The 27,488-nt window shown below is 39.5% G+C and overlaps 1 protein-coding gene across 1 annotated transcript in view; it reads right to left on the bottom strand.

The window, feature by feature from the left end:
• Window positions 1-11,023: 11,023 nt before the first annotated feature.
• LOC126416201 (zinc finger CCHC domain-containing protein 8 homolog) overlaps window positions 11,024-27,488 on the bottom strand; it is a 55,169-nt gene continuing 38,704 nt past the window's right edge. Inside the window, exons 6-8 of the mRNA XM_050083796.1 lie at window positions 25,636-25,813; window positions 13,652-13,818; window positions 11,024-12,055 (exon numbers count right to left, since the gene is read on the bottom strand). Of these exons, the coding sequence (XP_049939753.1) occupies window positions 11,702-12,055; window positions 13,652-13,818; window positions 25,636-25,813 (699 nt within the window). The 3' untranslated portion in view covers window positions 11,024-11,701. The remainder of the gene's footprint in view (window positions 12,056-13,651; window positions 13,819-25,635; window positions 25,814-27,488) is intronic.

The raw sequence follows: 27,488 nt of genomic DNA, 5'->3' as shown, positions 1-27,488 counted from the left end.
TGCAGGTAAAATGACATCCTTTTGTTGCTCTCTTCAGCCTCTGGAATAAAAAGAAAATTGGGGGGGGGGGGTGTCTTGTCTTACAAAAAATCATGAACAAACATTGAGTTTTTAGCAGGAACATTACTGTGATGCAGTTTCCACAAGTGGTTTTTCCCACAATTCTGGTCAATTCACGCAATCAGCGCGTAACGTTCAGGAAGAATTCCTTATTGACCCTTTGGCAGAAACATGATACACTATCCCATTGTAACTGAAGAAAACAGTGAGAAGAACCTCCATGTGTGATCAAACTTGTCAAAACAAAAAAAAATTTATTTATTTTTTTTTTTTTTTTTTTTTTTTTTTTTTTTTTTTTTTTTTTTTTTTTTTTTTTTTTTTTTTGCTCTTCGTGCAGCTTCCATTAGGATGACTGGGAGGCCTTGGTTTTGATGTCATACCCATGTTGCATAAACTGCTTCACAAGTTCTGGATCATTGTCTACTTCATACAGCAATTTCTGAGCAATATTGTTGGCAAAAATTCCATAGTTTCAGAACAAACTTTACTGCTACATGTTTCATGCCCAAAACATTCTGAAAAATTGCTTGGCACAAGCCAAAGAATATGCTGACATCATCAACCACCTTTCTGATGATGATTCAGCAACTTTCTAAAACTATTTTCTGCAGTTCTTTCATAGTGTTGTCAGTAACTGATATGCCAGGGCAGTCGTCGTCTTCCATATATTCTCATTGAATATTCTCTTTGAAATGTTTATACCAGGCTTAAACTCATGTCTTACTCAGAGTAGTTTTGCCACACTCGACATTTCAAATATGGTGCTGCAATTTATTCAGTTTTTCAAGCAAACCTTAATGCAAATTCTTTGATACATCTAAAAATAAAAATGTGCCGAACAATCGAAAACGTGCATAACCTTTAAAACGGTCAACAACAAACTAAATATTTAAAACAGCTGAGAATGCAAATGTACATCAGGAACCTGCGTACCAACAAGATTTAAAAAAATTACCATAAATTGGACGTACATAAAACCCCCAAAATTAAAAAATTCCTGTTACTTTTTGATTACACCTCATACTGAGGTTTGTTTGACCTGTGGGACAGTTTCAGAGATTCTGAAGAAATTGAACCTGCAGAACATTGAAGATAGATGCAAACTGTCCTGAGAAAGCCTACAGTCATTCTTCCAGCATTCCATATGTGAAGGAAACAGGAAAAGATCTAACAACTAGTACAATGGGAAGTACCCACTGCCACGCACTTCACAATGGGTTGCATAGTGTGATTGTAGATGTAGATATATCAGTTAAGAAGCATGATCTTTTCCCTGACCGAATGTAATTCGAAAGACCTCTGTCTTTCACGATGAGTGCTCTGCGAACTGAACTATGCAAGCTCAACTCACAGCCTGCCCCCACAGCTGTACTTCTCCCAGTACCTCTCTCCTACCCTCCAATCGGCACAGAAGTTTTCTTTCAGACTTGGCATGATTATCACTCTTGGAAGAAAGAATATTTTAGAGAAGTGGGTTAACCATAACTTTGGGGGATTGTTTCCAGTAATATTTTGCACTCTGCAGTGCAATGTGTGCCAATTTGAAATTTTCTGGCAGATTAAAACTATGTATCAGAATGAGACTCGAACCTGAGATCTATGCCTTTGGTGGGCAAATGTTCTACTGACTGAGCTAGCTAAGCACAACTCATGACCCACCCTCACAACTCTACTTCTGCTACTACCTCTCTCCTACCTTCCAAACTTCATAGAGGGTCTCATGTTTGAGTTCCATCCTGGCACCCTGTTTTAATCTGTCAGGATGTTTAAAACCAGTGGTCACACTGCCGTAGAGTGAAAATTAATTCTGGAAACATTCCCCCAAGGCTATAGCTAAGCCATTTCTCTGCAGTGCATTTTCTTCCAGAAGTGGATAGTCCTGGAAGATATGCAGAAAAACTTCTGTGAAGTTTGGAAGGTAAGAGAGACCTAAATGCAAAAGCAGAGCTGTGGAGGTGGGCCATGAGTGTGCTTGGATAGCTCAGCTGGTAGAGCACTTTCCTGCAAAAGGCTAAAGTCCCACAGTTGAGTCCCAGTCTGTACATCTTTTTTAATCTGCCAGAAAGTTTTATCATCAGGCTTGTTAGCTGCAACTGAATGGTCAATACGCATTAGTTCATCGTACAGGACAGCGTTACATCCAGCTGTCTTAAGTGGTTGTAAAATTTGTTGGAGAAATCTTGTACTCTTAGATCTCTGCCTATTTGCTAATGAAGGTATTAGCATGTGTTACTGTGTCTCATGAGGTATTAATTCTTCATCCAGATACGGCAGTCAGATGTAGTCCCACTATGTTCTTGTTTTTGTGGTCTTCAGTCCTGAGACTGGTTTGATGCAGCTCTCCATGCTACTCTATCCTGTGCAAGCTGCTTCATCTCTCAGTACATACTGCAGCCTACATCCTTCTGAATCTGCTTAGTGTATTCATCTCTAGGTCTCCCTCTACGATTTTTACCCTCCATTCTGCCCTCCAATACTAAATTGGTGATCTCTTGATGCCTCAGAACATGTCCTACCAACCAATCCCTTCTTCTAATCAAGTTGTGCCACAAACTTCTCTTCTCCCCAATTCTATTCAATACCTCCTCATTAGTTATGTGATCTACCCATCTAATCTTCAGCATTCTTCCGCAGCACCACATTTCGAAAGCTTCTATTCTCTTCTTGTCCAAACTAAATACTGTCCATGTTTCACTTCCATACATGGCTACACTCCATACAAATACTTTCAGAAACGACTTCCTGACACTTAAATCTATACTCTCAGAAATGCTTTCCTTGCCATTGCCAGTCGGCATTTTATATCCTCTCTACTTCGACCATCATCAGTTATTTTGCTTCCCAAATAGCAAAACACTTTTATTACTTGAAGGGTCTCATTTCCTAATCTAATTCCCTCAGCATCACCTGATTTCTATCAGTATCTTAAGTTGTCCAGACAGTTTGTGCATTACGCGATTTTCTGTTTTCATGTTATGTTGCAGAAGTGAGTCAGTGTCATTACCTTCTGAATTCTGGGAGAACCTCCTTGAAACCTTCCTAACTTGGGCAATAATTCCATTTGTCATCTCAGACTGTATTATTTGATGCATAAGTGGATCATTCACTTGCTGGGTCACAATGAGTTGACCCTTCACACAGTGGCTGTCAGGAATGGCGGGTGATGGGTCTTGAATCTGTGTTATAACTGCTGAGGGGAGAGAAATATAAGGAGAGGGTAGTGCCACCTACTTCCGCAGTGCTGACACCATTATGTCTTATTTTGTGCTTATACAAAAGCAGAGGTGACAAATGCAGAAATATTGGCAGGGCTCAGAGAAAAATTAATATTTTCCAACTAGAGCAGATTTTCTCCACTACTGGCAGCAACAGTAAAAAGGATCAACTTACTGTGGAAAAATAGTACCTGCCAAATTCAACTTTACAATTGTAATATGCTGTATCTATTTGTCTCAGACCTTGCCCTCCTTACTTACAGGTCACATATTGTTTGTACATGACAGCACTGGGGAGTAAAATGACATGCAGCCACTCTGCCCTACCAAAGCTATATTCAAGTGCAGTAATTATCCAGTGGTTCTGTACCTGTAATTATGTTTTTGGCAATAGTTTTACCCTTCTGTGGTATTCTTCAAGAACTCTCATATTGTACGTTTATAGCATTTCCTGGTGAATATTGTACATGAAAGTCTTTTGGGCATGCAGCTTCATCATTGTAGAACATATATTTAACAGTGATAAAGTAACATCAGGATACAACTGCTGACTAATGTCTTCACCACTCCACTCCCATTCTATATGTGTACCACGCAATGCAATGGCCGTGGGGTGGGGGTGGCTTGCTCTCAGCAGTCCAGTTGTGGATGTCAGTCTGGGATCTGCCTTCATGCTGCTCAGTATTCTACTTCCACTATGCAGCTACAGTGTTAGTTTCCATGGTAAATAATTCATTCTGGATGCGTGCCTGAAAGACATTCAAGCAATTTTTTTTCTTCATTGCAATTTTTCTCTATTGCTAGTCCCCCCCGCTTCTACATTTCTAACATTTGTATCTTTACCCAAGTGGGTGTCCTCTGCTTTCACAAGTTTCCCTCTAACTACGCTTAGTTTTATTTTAAATGTTTCATGTAGCTTTATAAGTGGGTGTGTTTTAATCTTTTTCTGTCCACAACATATACCAGCCCGTAACAGGCAAAACATGGACTACCAAAGAGAGCCATTTGGGAAACAACCCACCATGTTCGAGCTATTGTGTAAACCCATTCGGTTTTTTACGTTGGCACGACTATCACCAAGTTGTTAGTGAAGATGAGCAGGCATAGGCAAAGAGTGTAAACTGACAACACACAATATTCTGTTGCAGAGCATGTTCTAAATTATGATAGTTGTGACCTTGGAGGCTGTCTTTCAACAAGTTGTTAGTGAAGATGAGCAGGCATAGGCAAAGAGTGTAAACTGACAACACACAATATTCTGTTGCAGAGCATGTTCTAAATTATGATAGTTGTGACCTTGGAGGCTGTTTCATCACACATGCCATTTCAATTCTTCCCTCAAGAGACAAGTTTCTCACTACTCTGCATGTGGGAACTGGCGTTACAACAGGTCCTTGGTACCCGCCACCCACTTGGCCTTAATTTCCATTAATTTCTTTGGACTCAGTAATCCTTTCTTCACTACCTTTAGTATCTTTTATTTTATGACCTGTCTACTTTTAAGATTTAAGTGTCAGGAAGTCTTTTCTGAAAGTATTTGTATGGAGTGTAGCCCTGTATGGAAGTGAAACATGGATGATACACCGTTTAGACAAGAAGAGAATAGAAGCTTTCAAAATGTGGTGCTACAGAAGAATGCTGAAGATTAGAGGGGTGGATCACGTAACTAATGAGAAGGTACTGAGTAGAATTGGGAAGAAGCGAAATCTGTGGCACAACTTAACTTGAGGAAGGGATCAGTTGATAGGACATGTTCTGAGGCATCAAGGAGTCACCAATTTAGTGTCTGAGGGCAGCATGGAGGATAAAAATCGTAGAGGGAGACCAAGAGATGAATACACTAAGCAGACTCAGAAGGATGTCGGTTGCAGTAGAGAGATGAAGAAGCTTGCACACGGTATAGTAACATGGAGATTCCATTAAACCAGTCTCTGGACTGAAGACCACAATTACTACTTTTCCCCATCCCCCATCTCTACATGTTAACACTCTTAGTAACACATGCACTATATTTTGTCAGGTACCTCTGTATTGCGTATTGCCCTATCTTCCACCTTTAAGCTCCCAGGTTTTCAAATCTCATCCGGTGGAGTCTCCAACAACCAATCTTTCCTTCACATGCCATCCGGTAAGCCTCCCCTGGGTAAGTTTTCCATAAACCTCCCCATTCTTTTTCCTTCATCCCTCTGTCTTCTCCTTCAACCCTCCTGCCAGAAAAGCCACTGACTCAGAAAGCTTCCAAAATTCTATACATACATGCGTTCTCCTGCTGCCACCTGGTGAGTAAACTTTTTATGTATCCAATTACATTACATTTTCAAAAGCAGGTAAATTGTTGTCATTTCTTCCTCTCTTTTTTTCTTTGTCGTTCCTTAGTTGCTTCAAAATTCACGGAGGTGTATTTTGTCTTTGCAACTAAATGAAAGTCAGTTTGGTTTTTGCCATGTGTGTTTCACCTCTTTATTTATGAAGCATCTTCAGTGGCCGGTAATAACCAAATATATGAAAATGTATTATGTAACAAGTATGTTACTATGTCACATTTTCTCATGATTTCAAGTTAGAAACAATTTCTGCAGCACAAGTTTCATGAGATTCAATTATTGTTTGGTGTTACTTATGATGAACTGTGCTATCCAAGCACATTACAATGCGTGGGATGGAGCAATATTGGGGTGAATGTTACCTGCTGCTGTAGATTTTGATTTCATGTATGCACACAGATTTGTACTTTGTAACAAGCTGCCTTTATTTTGATTATTGTTGAATTTCTATTTCACAATAAAATTATTTCATAAAACATACTCTTTCATTTCCTGCTCCCCTTGGATCTATATCCAGACTTTCCAGGTGGAGCAAAACCTTTATGAGCTGTCTTTACTAGCTGAAAAATTCTCCTATCAGAGAACAAAAAAGGCAAATATGCTCCTCTAAAGGACTCTAACAGAAAATTGGGAAATCAGCTGCCTCAATCTTCATTCTGACTTCCTCGCCAAAAATTTGGGCATGTGAACATACTTCTCCTCTTTTAACACAGAAGATCCCAAATCCTTTTAACCCAATCTCTCTTTGTAGTAACACTTCCGTTCTCAACATCTCCCTCTCACTACCATTGTCTGTATGTGTGTCTGTCCCACCGATATTTCTTCCTGTCTGTCTCTCTCTCACTGCCACTGTCTTCGGCCATTTCTCTCGCTCTCCATTACCATTGTCTTCTTCTCTGCCAAATTCACTGTCTCTCTGTCCCACTGCCACTCTCTTTGCCCCATCTTTTTCTTTCCCAGTGTCATTGTCTCTCTCTTTCTCACTTACTGTCTGCTGCCTTTCTCTTCAATCACCACTGTCTCCTCTCTACATGTGCTTGGTGATTCACCATCACTGTCTCCTCTCTCTTTTTTGTGTGTCTTCCACTGGCAGTCCCCTCTCTCTTTCACTGTCACTGTCTCTGGGCTACTCTTTTTCGGCACAAAAAGCACAAATACGATCACATGCCAAAATTTTTGGTAAAGCAGGCAGAATGTGGATCCCAGCAGTTGGTTCCCAATTTTTCTGTCAGAGTCTTTTAAAGAGGAGCACATTCGGCTTTTTGTGCTCTGGCAGCAGCATATTTCAGCTGGTTTCCTCCTTCCTGTTACGCCAGAGTGTGCTGCTTATATAAAGTGAATTCTGTCATCCAGTAAGATTTTAGATTTATGAAATCCCCAAACCACCCTCCCTACCCTCTGGCTCCTACCCTTGTAATCGCCCCCGGTGTAAAACCTGTCCAATGCACCCTCCCACCACCACCTACTCCAGTCCTGTAACCCGGAAGGTGTACACGATCAAAGGCAGAGCCACGTGTGAAAGCACCCACGTGATTTACCAACTGACCTGCCTACACTGTGAAGCTTTCTATGTGAGAATGACCAGCAACAAACTGTCCATTCGCATGAATGGACACAGGCAGACAGTGTTTGTTGGTAATGAGGATCACCCTGTGGCTAAACATGCCTTGGTGCACGGCCAGCACATCTTGGCACAGTGTTACACCGTCCGGGTTATCTGGATACTTCCCACTAACACCAACCTGTCAGAACTCCGGAGATGGGAACTTGCCCTTCAGTATATCCTCTCTTCTCGTTATCCGCCAGGCCTCAACCTCCGCTAATTTCAAGTTGCCGCCAATCATACCTCACCTGTCTTTCAACAACATCTTTGCCTCTTTACTTCTGCCTCGACTGACATCTCTGCCCAAACTCTTTGTCTTTACAAATGTCTGCTTGTGTCTGTGTATGCGCGGATGTGTGTGTGTGTGTGTGTGTGTGTGTGTGTGTGTGTGTGTGTGTGTGTGTGTGCGTGCGCGAGTGTATACCTGTCTTTTTTTTCCCCTAAGGTAAGTCTTTCCGCTTCCGGGATTGGAATGACTCCTTAGCCTCTCCCTTAAAACCCACATCCTTTCGTCTTTCCCTCTCCTTCCCTCTTTCCTGATGAAGCAACCGTTTGTTACGAAAGCTTGAATTTTGTGTGTATGTTTGTGTGTCTATCGACCTGCCAGCGCTTTTGATTGGTAAGTCTCATCATCTTTGTTTTTAGATATAAGTCAATAAATAATGTAACAGCGGAAGAACAATTCCAAATCACTTCCACTTTCAGATGCATACTGCAACGCTAATGCATTAACTTTCTCAACTAAACAAACTCTTAAGCATAAACCGATGATGAAAGGCCAACCAGTCACTTCAAACAAACAAAGGTGAGAAGTGTAACCAGGGAACTGACAAATACTTAGCTGCCAAGACTACCAGCTGGTTCTGTCCTGAAGCATGTTCCATGAGAGAAGACCACACTCGCAGGCTGCTGCACATATGATGTTGCACGAACAGCTGTCAGACAGACAGTGCCCCACATGGAAACTGGTGGAATTTTCATATCGCACAAAGTGGGACCACACAGCATGACAAACCTTCCCCCCCCCCCCCCCCCCCCCTCTCCAAGACGGACCACCACTGGTAGTCCAATTTTAAGTTTAAAGTGCAGTCCACTTATAAGAGCTTTCTCATGAAGAAGTGAGCTTGTGTTGTCATGCCTCCAACTTGTTATAATACGATCGCTTCTGGTGCCTCAAATATGCTACTCAAATACCAGTGATCCCTTTTTCTTCAGCGTATGACAACTACAGGTCAGACACACCACATGAAATGCCAAGAATAACTTTCAAATTGATTACTATACATCCCATCAGCCCAAAGAACCTAGTCTTCCATAACCTCAGCCACTCTCTGCTACCACAGAAACATGCAGAGAGTTCGGGGAAGGGGGAGTGGAGAGTTGAGTGAGTGTTTACAACTGAGGAAATTTGGGCTGACAAATTTTTTTTGTAAAATTTCTTTTTCCTTATTTCTTAAATTCCTTCTGTTTTCAAATGTGTGTCTACAGTTGGCTAGATGCAGCATCCATCCAGACACCCAATGTCCCCTCTTTGACCCAGTTGATGGAAGCAACGACCCCAGCTACTGATATGGCATCGGTGGCAATGATAGGATGCACCCCATCAGCTGCCGAAGGAGCAAGGTGCAGAGAAAGCAGAACTATCTAGCTCTGTAACAGACAACTGAATAAGTTACTAGGTCAGAACTGAATAAGTGAGTATGTGATGCGGCAAGGCACAACACCACTGTTTGATGACATAAAAAAGCCAAAGAGCAAAACATTACTTAAGCACGGGCATAAAACTTAATCAGAAAACCTGAACAAGTTCTGACTTCACTATTATTACTGGGCATTGTCTTATGATATTGAGCATTGTCTTATGCACTGCCATTAAAGTAAACCGGAACTGCATTAATGAAAACCAGGTCACAGTAAATTTTGAACACACACACACACACACACACACACACACACAGAGAGAGAGAGAGAGAGAGAGAGAGAGAGAGAGAGAGAGGGTGGGGTGGGGGGGGGGGGGTCACAAATGAGCATTCACTGTCAAACAGTAACACAGCTAACATTTCTCTACATGTCCAGTTAGTAATTCAAAGTAGTATGCAAGACAAGCAAACAGTGGGCACACCCAAGCTTACTCAAACTAGTGAACTTACAATTAGTATCTTAATTAGCTTGGCAGCACATATGACTACATCAATAGGTCCTTATAACAAACTATGTCTGTTCTTATAGGCACTCTCCTCCCTAGAATTTATGGGAATTAGGTGACTCGTGTGCGGATGTGGTGCCAACTCCCTCCAGCAACCTACCAAGTCCTCATTGCTGCCATGCGATGATTTGTCACGGCTGTTATCTGTGTCAAAGGTGGACATACTGGCTGTTAGGTAGGTGGTCATAATGTCCTGGCTGATCAGTTATCTGTAAATGTCTTCAACACATCTACCACTGTGTCTTCCAGCAGCAAATTTACTCACACACACACACACACACACACACACACACGGCTGCCGATGGATGAAGCTGCCAACTTTTCACGTGATGTTCAATTTGTTTGCATATAAATTAACACGAACAAAATATTTTTCTGTAAACAGTAACAGAATATCCGCACGTAAAATATAAGAAATTTCAATAAATCAGCAGTATGTCAGCACAGCCAAAGAACCATGGAAATATAAACTGACGGCTCAGTGAGTGCCTCTCATGCCTACTTGTATTAGTTGTTTTGTCAGCAAGGCTGTTGACATAAGAAATTGTAGCAATAATTATACTACTATTCTAGTTAATAACCCACTGCAGTACATGAAAGTGACAGCTTGATGAACAAAATGAAGTTGTTTACACAATGTAATCTCCGTTACAACAGGTGTGTTTCTTTCTAGCCCTATTTGTGACATTGCAAGCTAAGTATTAGTTACAAGATACGGCTACAGTAGCATTCATGGTAGTTAACTACACTTGATGATGATGATGATGATGACCTCATACACAATCAGCCAGAACATTATGACCATGTGTACGTGTGTGTGCGTGGGCGTGTGTGTGAGATATTTATTACCAGAGGAGTGGTGTTAACCATAAATCCATATCCAAAATTTAAATATATGGCCCTTTTTCTTGCTCTCTATTCAAGATAAACCAGACAATATTCCAAGAGCCATAGTATACACAGACTCTTCTTTTACTTCGATTGTGAAGCACAAGAATAAAGCTAGCTGTAAACGAATGTTGCAACAACATTTTTGAAATCTATTTCCTTCAACGACAAGTTTTAATCCCCCCACAAACACACACATTATCCATACAAGAAGTACTATCACTAACTCATCACTTGCAGCTTTGTGTTTTAAATAGCAGCTATCTTACAAATGTAAATAATAATCAACGTTCCTAGTACTCAGCAGATAAAAACACAAATAAAACAGGCAAATCGCAGTATAAATATTTACAATTTAGACATTGTGGTGTTCTCTGTTTTATATTTACCATGCTTAAATTATTAAATATATGGTTTTGAGTCCATGTTAAACTGTAAATCATCTATACATGGTTGGGCATGTCAGCTCAGAGGTCAATAGGCACCTTTTTTAGTCAAGCGCTGTACTATTTAAACCAACCTTCATGCTCAGGAGATCTTTACCTAGATTACCCACTTAAATAATAATTAACATGTTAATAATAAAATATTTCTGCTTTGAACTTTATTTCATTTACATCGAATGATAGATAACTTATTTAAAGAAACGGGTCTCAATTGCAAATTATACCTATGTCCCACAACATAATCAATTATAAAGAGAGAAAAAAAATATTATGAGACATGATTATAGTAAATAAACATTTATTGAACAGTTTCACTTTATGTACATAGCTTCTCTTGTTGATATTTTCCCCAAAATATTTCATATTAAAATTGTTACCAAAAATTAATAATTTGATTTATCTTACATAAATAGAAAATAATCTTTTTCTAATTTAAACAATAATATTAAAAATTAAATCCTCAAACTGGACTAAATGTACAAAAAGGCCATGTGAGATAACAAGTCCAAACATGGAGAATATATTGATGGCCAGTTACTCATAAAACTGAACATGAAGTCTAGAACACAGATGACAGAACTCCCCAAGGCACAGAAGTTAACAAATTTAGGAGAAAGGTAGCTGACATCTAGAGAAGTTATGTTTTTTAACAGTCAAATATTATCTATTCCTTAGTATTAATCTCAATTATTATAGTCTCCTCTGTGATCATTGAACATTTCTCAAGCTCCCCTTACACACATTTTTATTCCCTGCTTCTTTTATCTATCTTCTTGAAGAAGGAATGTCACAAGAATTTGAATTTTTTTTCTGTGGTCTTCCACATAGCTGTCATTTTGCTGAATAATGCATCTTACATGTACTTTCTTCTTTAATCTTGGACATTAAATTTAAAAATGGTAGCACATATTTTTAGTTGTATATTGGTGTAAAAAATTACTATACTCCACCTGTGCCTGTCATGTAGCTGTATCACTCTGTATGCGTGAAACAGCTGTCCGTACTTTCTGTATTATATCAGTCATCTTCTCATACTTTCCTGTTGAATCGGGAAGATTTTCAAAATTTATAACATCACAGATGTTGTGAGAGAATTTCTTTGGAGAGGGAAGTCTAGAGTAAGGAGACCTCCCCAATAAAACTGGTGTACCAAGTGCAACAGACTTTATTTTTCCAAGTGTGGGTGTTGCAGCTACCCGAACAGTTTCTCCAGAGCTTCCATCCTCCAGCTCTGCCAGAAGCGACTGTTTCTTTGCTTCCAAGTCAGACAATGATGGTGACTGTGGCCTGGGTGATGAAATACTGCTATGGCCCTGCAACGTAATTAATGTATAATACACTTAAATTAAAGGTTTCTTTATCATACAAAAATTAACTGTACACTGTGGACATAATGTGGCAAAGCAATGTTACACACAATTCCCAAATGTTATAAAAGTGATTTACAGACCTTATTTATAGAAACATGCATGTGGACCCTGCTATTGACATAACCAGGCAATAAACAAATTTATATCTACAAAAATCAGTTAGGTTACTTCTTCGTCTAACTTATTCTTTGGAGCACATGAAATAAATAAAGCAATATTTTTCCTCCTCATGTGTTCTTACACATATTTCACCAAAACTGCAAGTTTTCAAAGTCAGGGCATGTTTATTTAAACTAGCAATTTTTTTCTTCTAGTTATAATTTAATATGTTAATTACAGCCAGCTAACATCCAAACAGAATTAATAAATAAAAATCTAAAACTTTTAAAAGATCAAATACCTTCAGTTACAAATTACAAATGTTTAATATTCTGTGAGACGCTATAAGTCACAAAAATAATCTCTCTTCGCCAATCAGATCAGTTAGGAGTAACTACATCAAGAACAGAGAGGTAACTTTCTTATCCATCTGTGAATACAGATTTTTTCTGTCAAATTTGAATAAATCCATGCAGCTATACCATCTGTCTCATTGATACCATGCTCAGGGAAAGAACTTTTGAAGTGACTACCAGAGAAAGGATTAACTCCTCCAAAATACTCGACAATGGGCTCCCGCTGGGCTCAGTCCTTGCCCCCGCTTTTCTTCAATCTTTGTATTTCCAACGTATCCAACACATAATTCGGTAAGTTCAGCTTTGCAGATGACTGGACTATAGCCACATAACATGAATCATTCAAGCTCTCCATAAATGGGGGAAGATACCGTCTCCAAAATGTGACCATGGAGCCTAAAAGCAAACAACATGACATAGAGGAAGATATCCAAATCAAGCCAATGTGGGACCCTTCACAATTTTCCTTGCAGCAACATATGAAGTGACTGAGTATACCTGATGCTTGGGTGTTATTTTGCAACAAAGTTTGGTACCTTGGGTGTTATTTTGTAACAAAGTTTGGTACATAATATGTACATGTGCTTATGAAATCTCTGCTCATCCAGGACGTAGTATGGCTTTACAACTCTCCTTTATGGTTTTCTCCTCTGCCATTCATATCTCAAGAGTTATGTGCATATTCTCTCTTCACACACCAGCCTCCCTAAGCATTTTCTGTGCAGGTGAGTGGTGAGAAACAAAAAGTTTTTCTCCTTGCACAACACACCTCAGTTTCAACACATCGCAACAGGACTGAGTGCTTTTATTACACTGCACTTCTCAAAATGTTTCCACTGAAACGCTGAGCATCTGCCAACAATAAATTAACTACAACCGGGTTGGAATCTTCTCATAATATACTGCACCGCACTGTTATGCTTAAGTTTATAGTAGTATAATATAAATTAATCATAATTCTGTACCATGAAAAAGTTAAAAAGGAGGACTAAACATTCCAGCCCACACTTAATACAAAATGTTTATAACCTAGTATGTTTTGAAACACAGATTTTATATGGCATGTATAGTCGTTTACACTTACTGTAGAAACAGGTGAACAGGTTTCCTGGCTACGTGTCTCTCCTCCTTCTGAATCACTCTCTGAAGGAGGAGGTGGTGGTGGTGGTGGGGGCGGGGGTGGAGGAGGTGTATCCTTGGGCAGAGGTGGAATGAATCGGCAACCATCATCTGGCAGCAAGCTCACACATTCTGCAAATGGTTTTAATGACTTGTTATTTACATTATAAGACTTAAAAATCAATATAATACTTTGTAGATATTTGATTGTCAAAATTTTCTTAACAAAACAGAAAAGTGTATATTGTGTATTTTTATTTCACCTATAACCTTCTGGTTGTGCTTTCAGTTTGTGGTTATTATGGCTCAGCAATGCACCCACAGTTGTTTATGAAACACCAGCCACAGGTACCTGATATCACTATAACAGTATTTGTTTATAATTTCTATAAACTGCAACATTTGTTCTCTCTTCATTAGTACTACGAAAAAAAGAAAGAACCTTTGATGTTTAACGATAAGTTTATTAGAAACTAAGCACAAGATTCTACTTAACACAACTGGACAGGATATTAGCCATGGCTATTTTGAAGGATCAGTCATCATCAATTTACGTAAAACCATGAAAACTTGAACTTGAGTGGAAAGGGGAGGGGAATTTGTGCTCCACTTTTAGTGTCTCAGTCACTGTGTTCAAGGAATAACTAAACTTGCTATGTCTGATTGTAGCACAAACTTTACACTACTTGCTTTTAGTGCATCACTTGTTTTCATTTCTGCATGTTCCCACCAGGTGGCAGCATCTGCTCAAAAACACCTATTTATCACAGTATCAACATTTCTTCAAGAAATAAAAGTAATTTTGTTTGTTTTTAGTAATTTTGGACCAGACTGTGTTCAGAACATACTGTAGTATGCCAATATACGCTACACTAACGGATAAGGATTGTTTCATCAACAACATCTGGCATGACCTATATTTTCACATTTCAGTTTTTTTCTAACATAAATAGTGTTCACTTTAATTATGACCTAAAATTTTGGTAAATCACATCACTTTTCAAAAATAGTATTTTATTATTATTTGTTGGTTAGCTCAGTAAGACTATGGTGATTTAAAACACACACACACACACACACACACACACACACACACACACACACACACACACACTTGTGTATGGCTACTATTTAGTCAGCAAAAATAAGTCATCCAAAAGCTATCAATTTCTCAGCCTTGTTTAAGTGTCTACATTGACTCAATGAATCTGCTACTTGGATCAGTTACCTTTACTCCTAAATAATTTTACCAAGACCTTTCATTTCAGTATTAGTAATTTACTTGTCTGTCAGTTATAACTAACACACAGTTCTCTAATGTTTGTTCATAAGCTTAACAACAAACAATAATTATGTACAGCTTCTGTAGTCTTTTCAGACCTTTCAATTTTCTCTATCAATTACATCTTATGCAATGACAGAAAAGATCTGCATGTTATGAGAACTAATAGAATAATACAAATGCATGGATCCACTAGACGGTACTTACACACATTTCATTAATGCCAAGAAAGTGCTTACTGATGCAATTTTCTCTGCCTGGTGGGTCACCAGTCCTCAACTAGGGAAAGATTTTAAGGACAAACAGCTATTGCAGTCAAAGTATTTTTAAGACAGACAGTCACATCATCTTTGTCCTTAAACTTTTGTGGGTACTGAAATTTACACTAGCAATAATCACCTTTTGCTCATCTGCCACTTTAAACCCAATTTCTGGCTCAGATGGATGAAATATTTAAATCTTTGTCAGTTGTATATTTTAGCCTGGGCATTTATCTGTCCTCCACATGGAGCACTAGGCATGGCTGTAATTTCTCTCACTGGTAACACTATATGAATGATGCTAAGCTTACCCCCACTGTTCCATATCACCCACTGTGGCACTGTAAATGCTTAACCCCATTTGCAAGCAGCAAAGAAAAAGTACTGGGATAAACAAATAAGTGTGATAAGTGCAAAGATTTGGAATCAATAACCAAGTATAATTAACTGTTTAATATGGTACACATATTGCAGAAAAATCCATTTGTCCCTGCAACAAAAGTGTCCAAGTAATAATGTGCAGGCATTAATACTACAAGAACAACATAAAAAAACCTGGACACAAATGGAAGATATACAAAATCAGATTACTGAGACCAGCTTTTATGCAGCAAATTACATATTGTCTATCCATGTAATGTCTGTTACAAATGTGGAAATTGTTTCAGTAACAACCACGCAGTTATGGTGCAGTTTAAGGCTGTGAATGGCAAGAGAGATTCATTTCTTTAATATTATGGCTCTCCAAGCATTTCCACAACCTCTGTGTACATGGCCATTACTGTCAATAAAAGTAAACTGCAGTCCATGTGTCCGTGCACTTCTGCTGACAACTGATGGCAACATTCTGCACATTGGGGACATAACAGTTGCATTCTGCTGGACTTTTAGCTGATTTATAGTCTCTGCAGAATCTCTGTTGTAAATGCTACAGCTATGTGCATGTCAAAATATTATATGTCATTTCTCTGAACATAAGTTACTGTGTTGGTAAGAATGTCTTTAGGCCTTGTACTAGATACAGACTCAACAACTGAATGAACACAAACAAAATGCACTACATCTCCCAAGTTGTGCAGGCACTGGGCTTTGGAAATTGTTAACAGTGTACCACAAATATCTCAGTTCAGAGAAAATCACTGCTATCAGTGTACAGTGCTGTGGGCAATAATGTATTGAGGAGAGGGGTGGCCATAGACTATTGCAGACTGCAACTGAAGCAACAGTCGCACTCTGATTGAAATCAACAAAGTGGGCTATGAGAGGGAAGAGGGATTAGCATTCAACATCCTGACAATATCAAGGTCGTTAGACAGCATGAGCTCAGCAAATTTCAAAGATGGGGAAGGAAATTGGCTGTTCAAGGATGGGGAGTGCCCTTGCAAAGGAACCATCCTGGCATTTGCTTAGAACAATTTAGGGAAACCACAGAAAACCTAAATTACAATGGCCAATCCCCCTGAAGGCAGGCTACAAGAGTCCTGGCCTTAAAACTTCAGAATGTCTTTGTGTAAGCAGACAATTCACACAACGCCAATGTCTCAAATCCCAAAACTGTGTTATCAACACCACAACACATATGCAGTCATATGCAAGAACAGAAGCAGGAAGTGTAAGCATAACCAAGTTTGCAGTAACTGTCAGTGATAATCCACAACACTCTCACGGATAACAAATTTAAATAAAGGTGTCACAACAAACTAGCAAGTATTTTATAAAGAGTTAGCATAAATTTTAATTTGATGTCTCTGTTACCTTTATACTTCTAATAGGGAATGAAACGCCAACATAATTTCAATCTATGCTGTGGTGCCAGTTACTGAATCATGTACATTGAACATATTTCATTAATAATATTCATTAATTTGATGTTTAACTAATTGAGGAATGTTCATAAATCCTGTACATGTGCACATTTCATACAAGAAATATAATAAGTCAGTTATTTTTGGTTAAACAACACACACTAACAACATAATATTAATTTTTCATGGAACAGGTAAACTTCAATAATCTGTTCAGGCAAAATAAACACCATTACAATGAACAAGTGTGGAGGAAGCAGCTGCAGAGAAAGAAGAAATGGTTGACAATGTGAAGATGCAGTGAAGTAACCCACCAGGAAGGATATATGACATGCCTTTGGTGCTATAACAGTTGTGCCTATCACTACATAATTATGGAGAAGGAGCAACTGATCTTTAGCATTATCTAGCAATAGTACAGGCAGAATCAGATCAGCTGTGAGCTAAAGTTGGCAGCAATAAGATTAGAAAGAGAGTAGATGATTGGACTGTGCACAAATCTGCCATATCAGACGGAAGGTTTCAGAGATGCTAGCTTTAGATTCTGGAATCTGAGAAGACAGAAAAATGTACAAGTTAAGGTAAATAGTAATCAGAGAGTCAACAAGACAAATGAGGTTCTGCTGCTAAGGGAGTAGTTATAGGAGCAAAAAAAAGTACAGAACTCCCGAGGCACCGAATACCAAGTAATATTTTTTTAGCAAAGTGTAGGGTTCAACTATGTCACCGATGATTTAGCTTCTCAGAGAAAAGATCCTCCCAAATAAGACCATGTAGTAATATTCAGAGAAAGGGGGGGTGGGGGGGAGTGGGGATTATTTATTGAAAACATTGGAGAACATTGTGAACACCAATGTTTGCTGACAATACAGGGACACCAATAAAGGGAGCAAATTATCTATGCCAAATGTGATCACAAGAGTAATGGAATAGGATTACAACTGATCCAAGCAAAAAACCTTTATTCCCTATCCAACAAAAACTCATGTTAAGCAATTCCGAACAAATTAAAAAAACTTTAAGGTGCCAAAAAGTGGAGATCAACAGCACAAACTAAATGAAACGCTTATGTGTGACACCTCTTGGCAGCAAGATAGATAATAAACTGAGGAGGCCCTGGCATATGGGCAAGTTAACCAGAAATCTTAGTTCTGCTTGGTGTGCACCTAAGAATTGGTTTCTCACTATGTTGACCTTGAGCAGAACTGCAGGTACACTTTGCATACTTTCACACAATACAGTCCTATGGCATCTTGTGTGACAATGTAGCTACGGTCAAAAAAGTATGTATTCTACAGAAGCATTACGTAAGAATATTGCATAAATGTGGTAATCTAACATCTTGTAGAAGGCCCTTCAAGGACCTATGGATTCTGGCAGTCATCTGCCAATACTTTTACTCCCTATTTTTTTTTTTTTTTTGTGAGTGGCTCTAGGATGAATGTGAAATTCGCGATTACAATTCAATGTAGACTTTGGCGGCAATGTCAAAGATTTAGAATGGCGTTTTATATTCTGGTGTGAAAGCATATAACAGGTTGCTGGTAGACATTAGGCAGGAAATTGGAAATGTCCAGATATTACAAAACAAAGTGAAGGAGTATCTATTTAACCACTACTACAAATTATTAAGATCTGAGGAGCCCAGGATGTACAAACAGAATTAATTTTTACAGTACACAGACAACCGATATTGTTCTTTCTTTGAAATCAATAATACTACACAAATGCTTAGTATATAAAACTGTGTGTGTGTGTGTGTGTGTGTGTGTGTGTGTGTGTGTGTGTGTGTGTGTGTGTGTGTGTAATAAAGCAGTACATCAATTTAAAAAAAAATTGTACACTTTGGGGGTTATAACCTCCTAGATGCATAGTTTCCCAGGTGCGAGAGGGATTGTGTGCAGGTGGAAAAGTAAGAGGGGGGGGGAGTTGGATGTAATGAGGCAGAGGAGGATGTGGACAGAGAAGGAGGAAGGAGGAAGGAGGAAGATATGTTCCAAGAGAGTGCGAGAGTGCAGAAGAGATTGACAGAGAATGGGAGGAGAAAATGGGAAGACAAGAGCATGTGGAGGAGGAGACGGAAAAGATAGAAGTGGGAGGATGAGGTGGGCAGAAATGGTGTCGAGAAGAGGTGGACAGAAATGTGATCAGGGAGAGGGGGACACAGAGAGTGGGCAGGAGGAGGTGTGTGCAGTATGTTTTGAACAAGTACGCAGGCACAGGTGCGGGGAAATGGCTAGCACATGCGCACGTGTGTGTGTGTGTGTAAAGCACAATGTCACCATGTTTGTATGTACATCCAGCATCTCCTCCAAAACACCTGGATCGATTTCAATCGTATCTGAAAAACCAACAACCCCTGCATGACAGGTATTTTGTGTTGAGTAGTATCAGCCAACTTTATCGACCTGTTTTGCAGGGGTTACATGCGTGGATGGGCATGGCTGGGGAGAAGGTTGAGACGGATAGAAGGGTGGATGAAAAGAGAGGGGAGGCAGGAGAGGATGGATAGGGAGAGGGGGGCATGAGGAGAAGACGGCTACACGGAGACGGGCACGAGAAGATGGCTACAGAGAGGCAGGCAGAAGAAAATTGCTAAGGACGAGGAGATGGACAGGGACAAGAGGGGGGGGGGGAGGGGGGGGGAGACAGACATACAGAGATGGAAGGATGAGGTGAACAGAGAGAGCAGGGAGAAGAGTTGGACATAGCAAGGGGGAGGAGGATTCTCTGGTGTTTCAGCAGATATTCACAGTTTCATACTTGCAAAGCATAGTTAGAGTCAGCTCAAACAAATACTACTCATCAGGTCCTTTATGTGACACCCAGCATTGACGGAAAAAGTCAGTTAGTTTCCCATTACAAAGAAAATTATTTTTAAATCTAAATTTTACATGCTAACAGGGACAGTAAACCACTAAGAATAACCAGTACTCCATTTGCGAAAGCATAGCCATGGCACCACTTCTCTGCCACTGCTAGAGTATTTATTATTATTTGTGTTTTACTGTCCCTGTTGGTACATATCAATAACAAGAATATTGCACTAGACTAATTTGAGACTGCCCTGTCTAATGCGCACATAAAATTCTGATTTAAAGATCATTTAGTTTTTAACGGAAAACAAACCAATGCTTTCTGTCAAAACTGGGTGTCACATGAGACACATAATGAGAAGTATATGGATGGGTTGGTTGGGAAAGGAGTGAGACAGGGTTGTAGCCTTTCCCCGATGTTATTCAATCTGTATATTGAGCAAGCAGTAAAGAAAACAAAAGAAAAATTCGGAGTAGGTATTAAAATTCATGGAGAAGAAGTAAAAACTTTGAGGTTCGCCGATGACATTGTAATTCTGTCAGAGACAGCAAAGGACTTGGAAGAGCAGTTGAACGGAATGGACAGTGTCTTGAAAGGAGGATATAAGATGAACATCAACAAAAGCAAAACGAGGATAATGGAATGTAGTCAAATTAAGTCGGGTGATGCTGAGGGAATTAGATTAGGAAATGAGACACTTAGAGTCGATGGTTGAAGCAGAGAGGATATAAAATGTAGACTGGCAATGGCAAGGAAAGCGTTTCTCAAGAAGAGAAACTTGTTAACATCGAGTATAGATTTAAGTGTCAGGAAGTCGTTTCTGAAAGTATTTGTATGGAGTGTAGCCATGTATGGAAGTGAAACATGGACGATACCTAGTTTGGACAAGAAGAGAATAGAAGCTTTCGAAATGTGGTGCTACAGAAGAATGCTGAAGATAAGGTGGGTAGATCACGTAACTAATGAGGAGGTATTGAGTAGGATTGGGGAGAAGAGGAGTTTGTGGCACAGCTTGACTAGAAGAAGGGATCGGTTGGTAGGACATGTTTTGAGGCATCAAGGGATCACAAATTTAGCATTGGAGGGCACCGTGGAGGGTAAAAATCGTAGAGGGAGACCAAGAGATGAATACACTAAGCAGATTCAGAAGGATGTAGGTTGCAGTAGGTACTGGGAGATGAAGAAGCTTGCACAGGATAGAGTAGCATGGAGAGCTGCATCAAACCAGTCTCAGGACTAAAGACCACAACAACAACAACAACAACAATGGATGGGCTGACTACAACAAAAAATTGCAAGAACTAAATTGTAAATATCTGTTGAAACACCAGATAAAATTCCACCGGTGACTCATAAGAGAGACACTCAATTATTAAGCAGCGTGTGTGTGTGTGTGTGTGTGTGTGTGTGTGTGTGTGTGCGCGCGCGCGTGCCAAGCACCACCTTTCATATCCCTTAACTATTGGACCAAATTTTATACATATACAGCAAACTCCACAAGTATCAGCATTTTTGGGGTTAGAACTTCCTAGCTTCCAGAGGAATGGATATACATGTGAAAAAGGGTTTCCTCTTCGACATCTAGGCTGCCGACACAAATGCCATATCATGGGGGCAATATTGGCATGTGATGTAGGGGCTACAGGAGAAGATAGTCACAGCTGAGTAGAGAGACGGAGGAGGAGGGAATGCACACAGAGGGTTGACAGAGAGAGGGGTTTGGTGGAGATGGATGGAGAGAGGGGTGAAGAGATGATCAGAGAGAGAATGGAAGTGGCAGTGGACAGAGAAATGGGAGAACTCAGCATGCAGTACAGTAGAAGAGGAATGGACAGCTCTGTAAAGGGCAATCACAGAAGCTGGAAAGAAAACCATACGTACAAAGACAGTAAGTGCGAAGAAATCATAGGTAACAGAAGAAATACTTCAGTTGATCAATGAAAGAAGGAAGTACAAAATTTTCAGGGAAATTCAGAAATACAAGTCGCTAAGGAAGAAAATAAATAGGAAGTGCAGGGAAATGGCTGCATGGAAAATGTGAAGAAATCGAAAAAGAAATGATTGCCAGAAGGACTGACTCAGCATACAGGACAATCAAAAAAAACCTTCAGTGACAATAAAAGCAAGGGTGGTAGCATAAAGAGTGCAACAGGAATTCCACTGTTAAATGCAGAGGAGAGGACAGATAGGTGGAAAGAATACACTGAAGGCCTCTATGAGGGGGAAGATTAGTCTGATGTGATAAAAGGACAAACAGGAGTCGATTTAGAAGAGTTAGGGGATCCAGTATTAAAATCAAAATTTGAGAGAGCTTTGGAGGACTTAAGATCAAATAAGGCAAAAGGGATAAATAACATTTCATCAGAATTTCTAAAATAATTGGGGGACGTGGCAACAAAACAACTCTTAATGTTGGTGTGTGGAATGTATGAGTCTGGCGCCAAACCATCTGACTTTCGGAAAAATATCATCCACACAATTCCGAAGAATGCAAGAGCTGACAAGTGCAAGAATTATCGCACAATCAGCTTAACAGCTCATGCATCCCAGTTGCTAACAAGGATAATCTACAGAAGAATAGAAAAGAAAATTGAGGATGTGCTAAATGACGATCAGCTAGGCTTTAGAAAAGGTGAAGGCATTCGAGAGGCAATTCTTATGTTGCAGTTGATAATGCAAGCAAGACTAAAGAAAAATCTAGACACATTCACTGGATTTGTCAACCTGAAAAAAGGGTTCTACAATGTAAAATGGTGCAAGACATTTGAAATTCTGATAAAAGTAGGGGTAAGCTACAGGGAGAAAAGGGTGATATACAATATGTACAAGAGCCAAAAGAGAATAGTAAGAGTGATGACCAAGAACGAAGCACTCAGATTAAAAAGGGTGGGAGATAGGGATGTAGTCTTTCCCCCCTACTGTTCAATCTGTACATCAAAGAAGCAATGACAAAAAGAAAAGAAAGGTTCAGGAGTGGAATTATAATTCAAGGTGAAAGGATATCAAAGATACGATCTGCTGATGACGTTCCTATCCCGAGTAAAAGTGAAGAAGAATTACATGATATGCTAAATGGAATGCACAGTCTAATGAGTACAGAATATTGACTGAGAGTAAATTGAAGAAAGACGAAAGTAATGAGAAATAGCAGAAATGAGAACAGTGAGAAACTTAACATCAGGATTGATGGTCATGAAGTAGATGAAGTTAAGGGATGCAGCAAAATAACCAATGATGGACGGAGCAAGGAGGAGATCAAAAGTAGACTAGCACTGGCAAAAAGGGTATTCCTGGCCAAGAAAAGTCTACTAGTATCAAACATAGGCCTTAAATTGAAGAAGAAATTTCTGAGAATGTACGTCTGGAGTACATCATTGTATGGTAGAGAAACATGGACTGTGCGATAACCGGGAAAGAAGAGAATCAAAGCATTTAGGATGTGGTGCTAAATGTGAATGTTGAAAATTACATCAACTGAGAAGGTAAGGAATGAGGAGGTTCTGCGCAGAATCAGAGAGGAAAGGAATATGTGGAAAATACTGACAAGGAGAAGGGACAGCATGATATGACATCTGTTAAGACATCAGAGAATGACTTCCATGGTACTAGAGGGAGCTGTATAGGGCAAAATCTGTAGAGAAAGATAAAGATTGGAACACATCCAGCAAATAACTGAGGACGTAGGTAGCAACTGCTACTCTGAGACAAGGAGGGTGGCACAGGAGAGGAATTTGTGGTGGGCTGTATCAAACCAGTCAGATGACTAATGACCCCTCCCCCAAAAAATAAAAATAAAAGTAGCCTGCAGTGGCTGCTTCTGTTTGTTTAATTTATAACATAATGTATGAATGAAGAGTTAGCAACACCACCCAGTGAATCAACAGAGTAACCAACTCTGCTACAGTTGTGTGCTAATTATGAGGCAGGATCACGAGCTGTTCTGCGCAGAAAGGGATGGAGAATACTTTGCGGGGCACTAATGTGCTTTTTGCCATTAATGGACATGGCACACTTGAGCTGTTCTCCCTCCTCGCAACTGGCAACACTGGGGTAGGAACTATGTAGTAACAGTGTACGTGATTTTGATGCTTAAAAGATTATACACTCAGTGTTTCCTTGATGTCACCCGTAATAAACACTACAATGGTTGAATAGGCACACAATACCTACGCTACCATGAAAACCAACATTAAATGTTCTCTGTAATCACTCAGTAAGGCGTATTTTGCATACTAATCTAAAATTTCATCCCTACAAAATGGCCATTGTGCAAAAATTAAACCCAAGAGATTATGAACAGCATCTAAATTTTGCCCGAGAAATGGAGGCCATATTTGAGCAAAATGACCACATTATTTTGCTTATGAGTGATGAAGCTCATTTCCATATGATTGGAATGGTAAACCAGCAGAACTGTCATTATTGGGCCAGTGAAAACCCAAAACTACTGCATGAGAAACCATTACATAGTCCCAAGGTGACTGTTTGGTTGCTGTGACAGGTACAGATGTTATTGGTCCATACTTTTTCCAAGATGAGAACAGGAACACTGTAACCATAATCTCTGAACGATATAGAGAGATGATCACTGAATTCTTCCTACCTAAATTAAGAAGAAAACATATTCCTATCCGGCGAGTGTGGTTTCAGCAGAATGGAGCTACATCTCACACGGCAAGATTGACTATGGAAGCAATTAAGACTGTTTTTCGTGGTAGAGTTATTTCTCAGTTCAGGGACATTCATTGGCCGCCTCAATCCCCTGATCTATCCATGTGTGACTACTTTTTGCGGGGTTGCTTCAAATCATGTGTGTACCTGCATAAACCATGTACACTTGAAGAACTAAAGGAAGCTGTTCGTGTGAAAATCGTCCACATAGACAGAGGCATGTTGCAGAGAGTTGACACCAACTTCCGAGAGCGCCTTGAGAAGTGCATTGCTGAAAATGGCCGTCACCTAGGAGATGTTGTTTTCAAGCATTAATTTTGTTAAACGGCAACATTATTTGAGTGTTATTCTGTAATTAAAAATGCTTTTAAAGCACTCCTAACGATGTATTGCTGATTTGAATATAGTTCATCCTGTATGCCTCACGCTGTACTAGATAAAAAGGGTGCCTTTACTCACTATTGTTCTCCAAACAAATGTGTTTGCCGCTCTGGTACCGCACACCACGGAATTTGAATCCCCGCCAGACGTCATGGACATTGAAGACCCCTAAGAGGTCTCTGCACCATCATGCTGCAAGCTGTGGCAGCGCGCGCCTCCTGGCCCGCATTTAGGGTGAAGGCACCACAGTGGAACTCTTGGTTGCAGTGGCCAATAGCGGCGTCCCCGATAGAGTACTTAAGCGCTTGCGTCTCGCTCAGCCGGCCAGTCTAACCTTGCGTACATCTCAGGACATGTCGCCTCGCCTTAGACAGTGTATTTACTTTCGTGTTTTGTTTACGAGTGTACGTGGTTGTCTAGTTAGGTTTTCTTGACTCTGTTGTTTCGTTCTTGTTGTTGTCATAAGGTCCTTCATTGGTTGTGTCCGTTCTCTCCCGTTGTGTTGTTGTTTGGGGGGCCGCTCTGCGGGTCCCGCCGTGTTTTCCGTCACTTCAACCCCGTGACTGTTCCAGTCGCCTTTACAACAGCCACTTCTAACAAGTGGCAAGTATTTTCCATCAAAATAAATAATTATGCCATACTGTAAAAGTCTACATTCACGTGACATTTAACAAGAAATAACTGCAAAACAACATCAATAAGAGAAAAGTACTAAACAGGGTGATTATATTACGTGCAACTTCTTCCACTTCCATGTCTGCTGGAGTTACAGTAACTTCCTTTGGCTCTGTTGCCACAGGTGTGATTTTCAGCTTTCTCTTTTTGTACGCAGGACTTGCCTGCAACTGTGACAGCATAGCTTCCTTACTTTGATGGAATGCCATCGGTGGAGAATTATAATGCTCGAACTCCTGCATGAAGAAAGATGCTATATGAACTAGCAATTAATGTACATATTAATGGAACTACAATGTTACATATAAAGTTACTTGACAGTTATCATTGCCATTAGAATTAACAGTACATGCAAACATTGCAATACAGTAAATAGACCAAGAATAAATTAGCATTATCAGCAGGTGCCCACACATTATACACTAAATTATAAGCAATGGGTTAAGGAGTCTGTAAGAATGGCAGACAAAAGCTGAGAAAATAAATATATGACTAAACCTTCTCCCTCAGCCACAAGAATACACATGTTTATTCTCAGTGGAACAAAGTACTTTCAAAACTGCATTAAGTTACTCATAAAAAATTTCATTACAATAAAAAGTTTCCCTACATTCATTTGAGAAAATTAATTCTAATAGTATTTGCAGACATGCTAATTTTCTGAATGATAGCAACTGGCCACACTGACTGAATGGTTGGATTAAAGGATCCTTGTATTTTGTATTCATCAGCACTGCACAATTTCGGCTTTGTTGAATGGTGTTTTGGTAACCACCCTTCTATATGTGCAATATTGAGCCCCTCTGTTAAAAATAATTTCTCATAGATCTCGCTAACAAAAAAACTGTGCCGAGTACTTAGAAGAAAGCACAAGTCACATCCGTCTACAAGAAGGGTAGCAGATGTGATACACAAACTAGTGTCCAATATCCTTGACATCTATTTGTTATGGAATCTTAGAACATACTCTGAGCTCAAAAGTAATGAGTTATCTCCATATCAATGATCTGCTCCTCAAGATCCAAATTTTTGGTAAAATAAAGTCTCATGACATATTTATTGTTAAGCTGAATGCTGCAGTTTCGCAATAACAGTGTTCCTGCTCAAGATGATAGACTGTACAAAATAAGTTCAGTTGTTTCTTACCCGAGAGGGAAGTTCAGAACAGCACTCACTCCACCCAAAAAGTTGGTATTGAAGGAAATCTCCAATTGTTTGAGGGTGCCTGACTCAAAAATTACACTCCATCTAAAAGATGTTGTTCTGGTATAAAAATATTTGTTCTGTGACTCTGTGAAATGGGATTTACACTTGACTTTTTAGTTTATACTGGATAAAAGTGTGATATAGTAGTCAGTGAACACTATTTGGGAATTAGTGGCAATATTAATTGTATGTTGGATTACAATGAGTCTATGGGTGCAGTCGACAAATAAGACTTGCTACTTGACTCAACAGAATGTATTGTGAAACAACGAAATGGTACAAAAAGCTCTTTTTCCATACCTTAAAAATGTGCATACTGAATTAACATGTTATTGACAAGGTTCATACCTGAATGAATACTTCAATCACTGAATTACATCTCACAAGGGAAGGTACCCAGTGGTGTGGGATCGAGTTTTTAAATAATCTATACAGTGGTGTAGGTTAAGGTTCCAGGTATCATACCCTGCAGATGCTCTACAGTTTTAAAAAAGCAAACTTTAACAGACTGGTTGCACAGCACAACATTTAAGGTCCAGGCTTCACATGCAAAGATCGTGGGTTCAAAGTTCGTCAGGCGGTTTGAAAATTTTTATTTTTAATCTTTTACTGAAATGCTGCTAGTCATTGCTTTTATTTAATTACTTGGGTTAAATGTAAAATCTCTATTTCTATTGCTTTGTCACATCATTTTAGTCATCATAT

Source organism: Schistocerca serialis, chromosome 1 (assembly GCF_023864345.2).
Source record: "Schistocerca serialis cubense isolate TAMUIC-IGC-003099 chromosome 1, iqSchSeri2.2, whole genome shotgun sequence".
Lineage (NCBI taxonomy): Eukaryota > Metazoa > Arthropoda > Insecta > Orthoptera > Acrididae > Schistocerca > Schistocerca serialis.
Note: the sequence above shows the minus strand (reverse complement) of the source record. Positions and strands in the feature narration are given on the sequence as shown.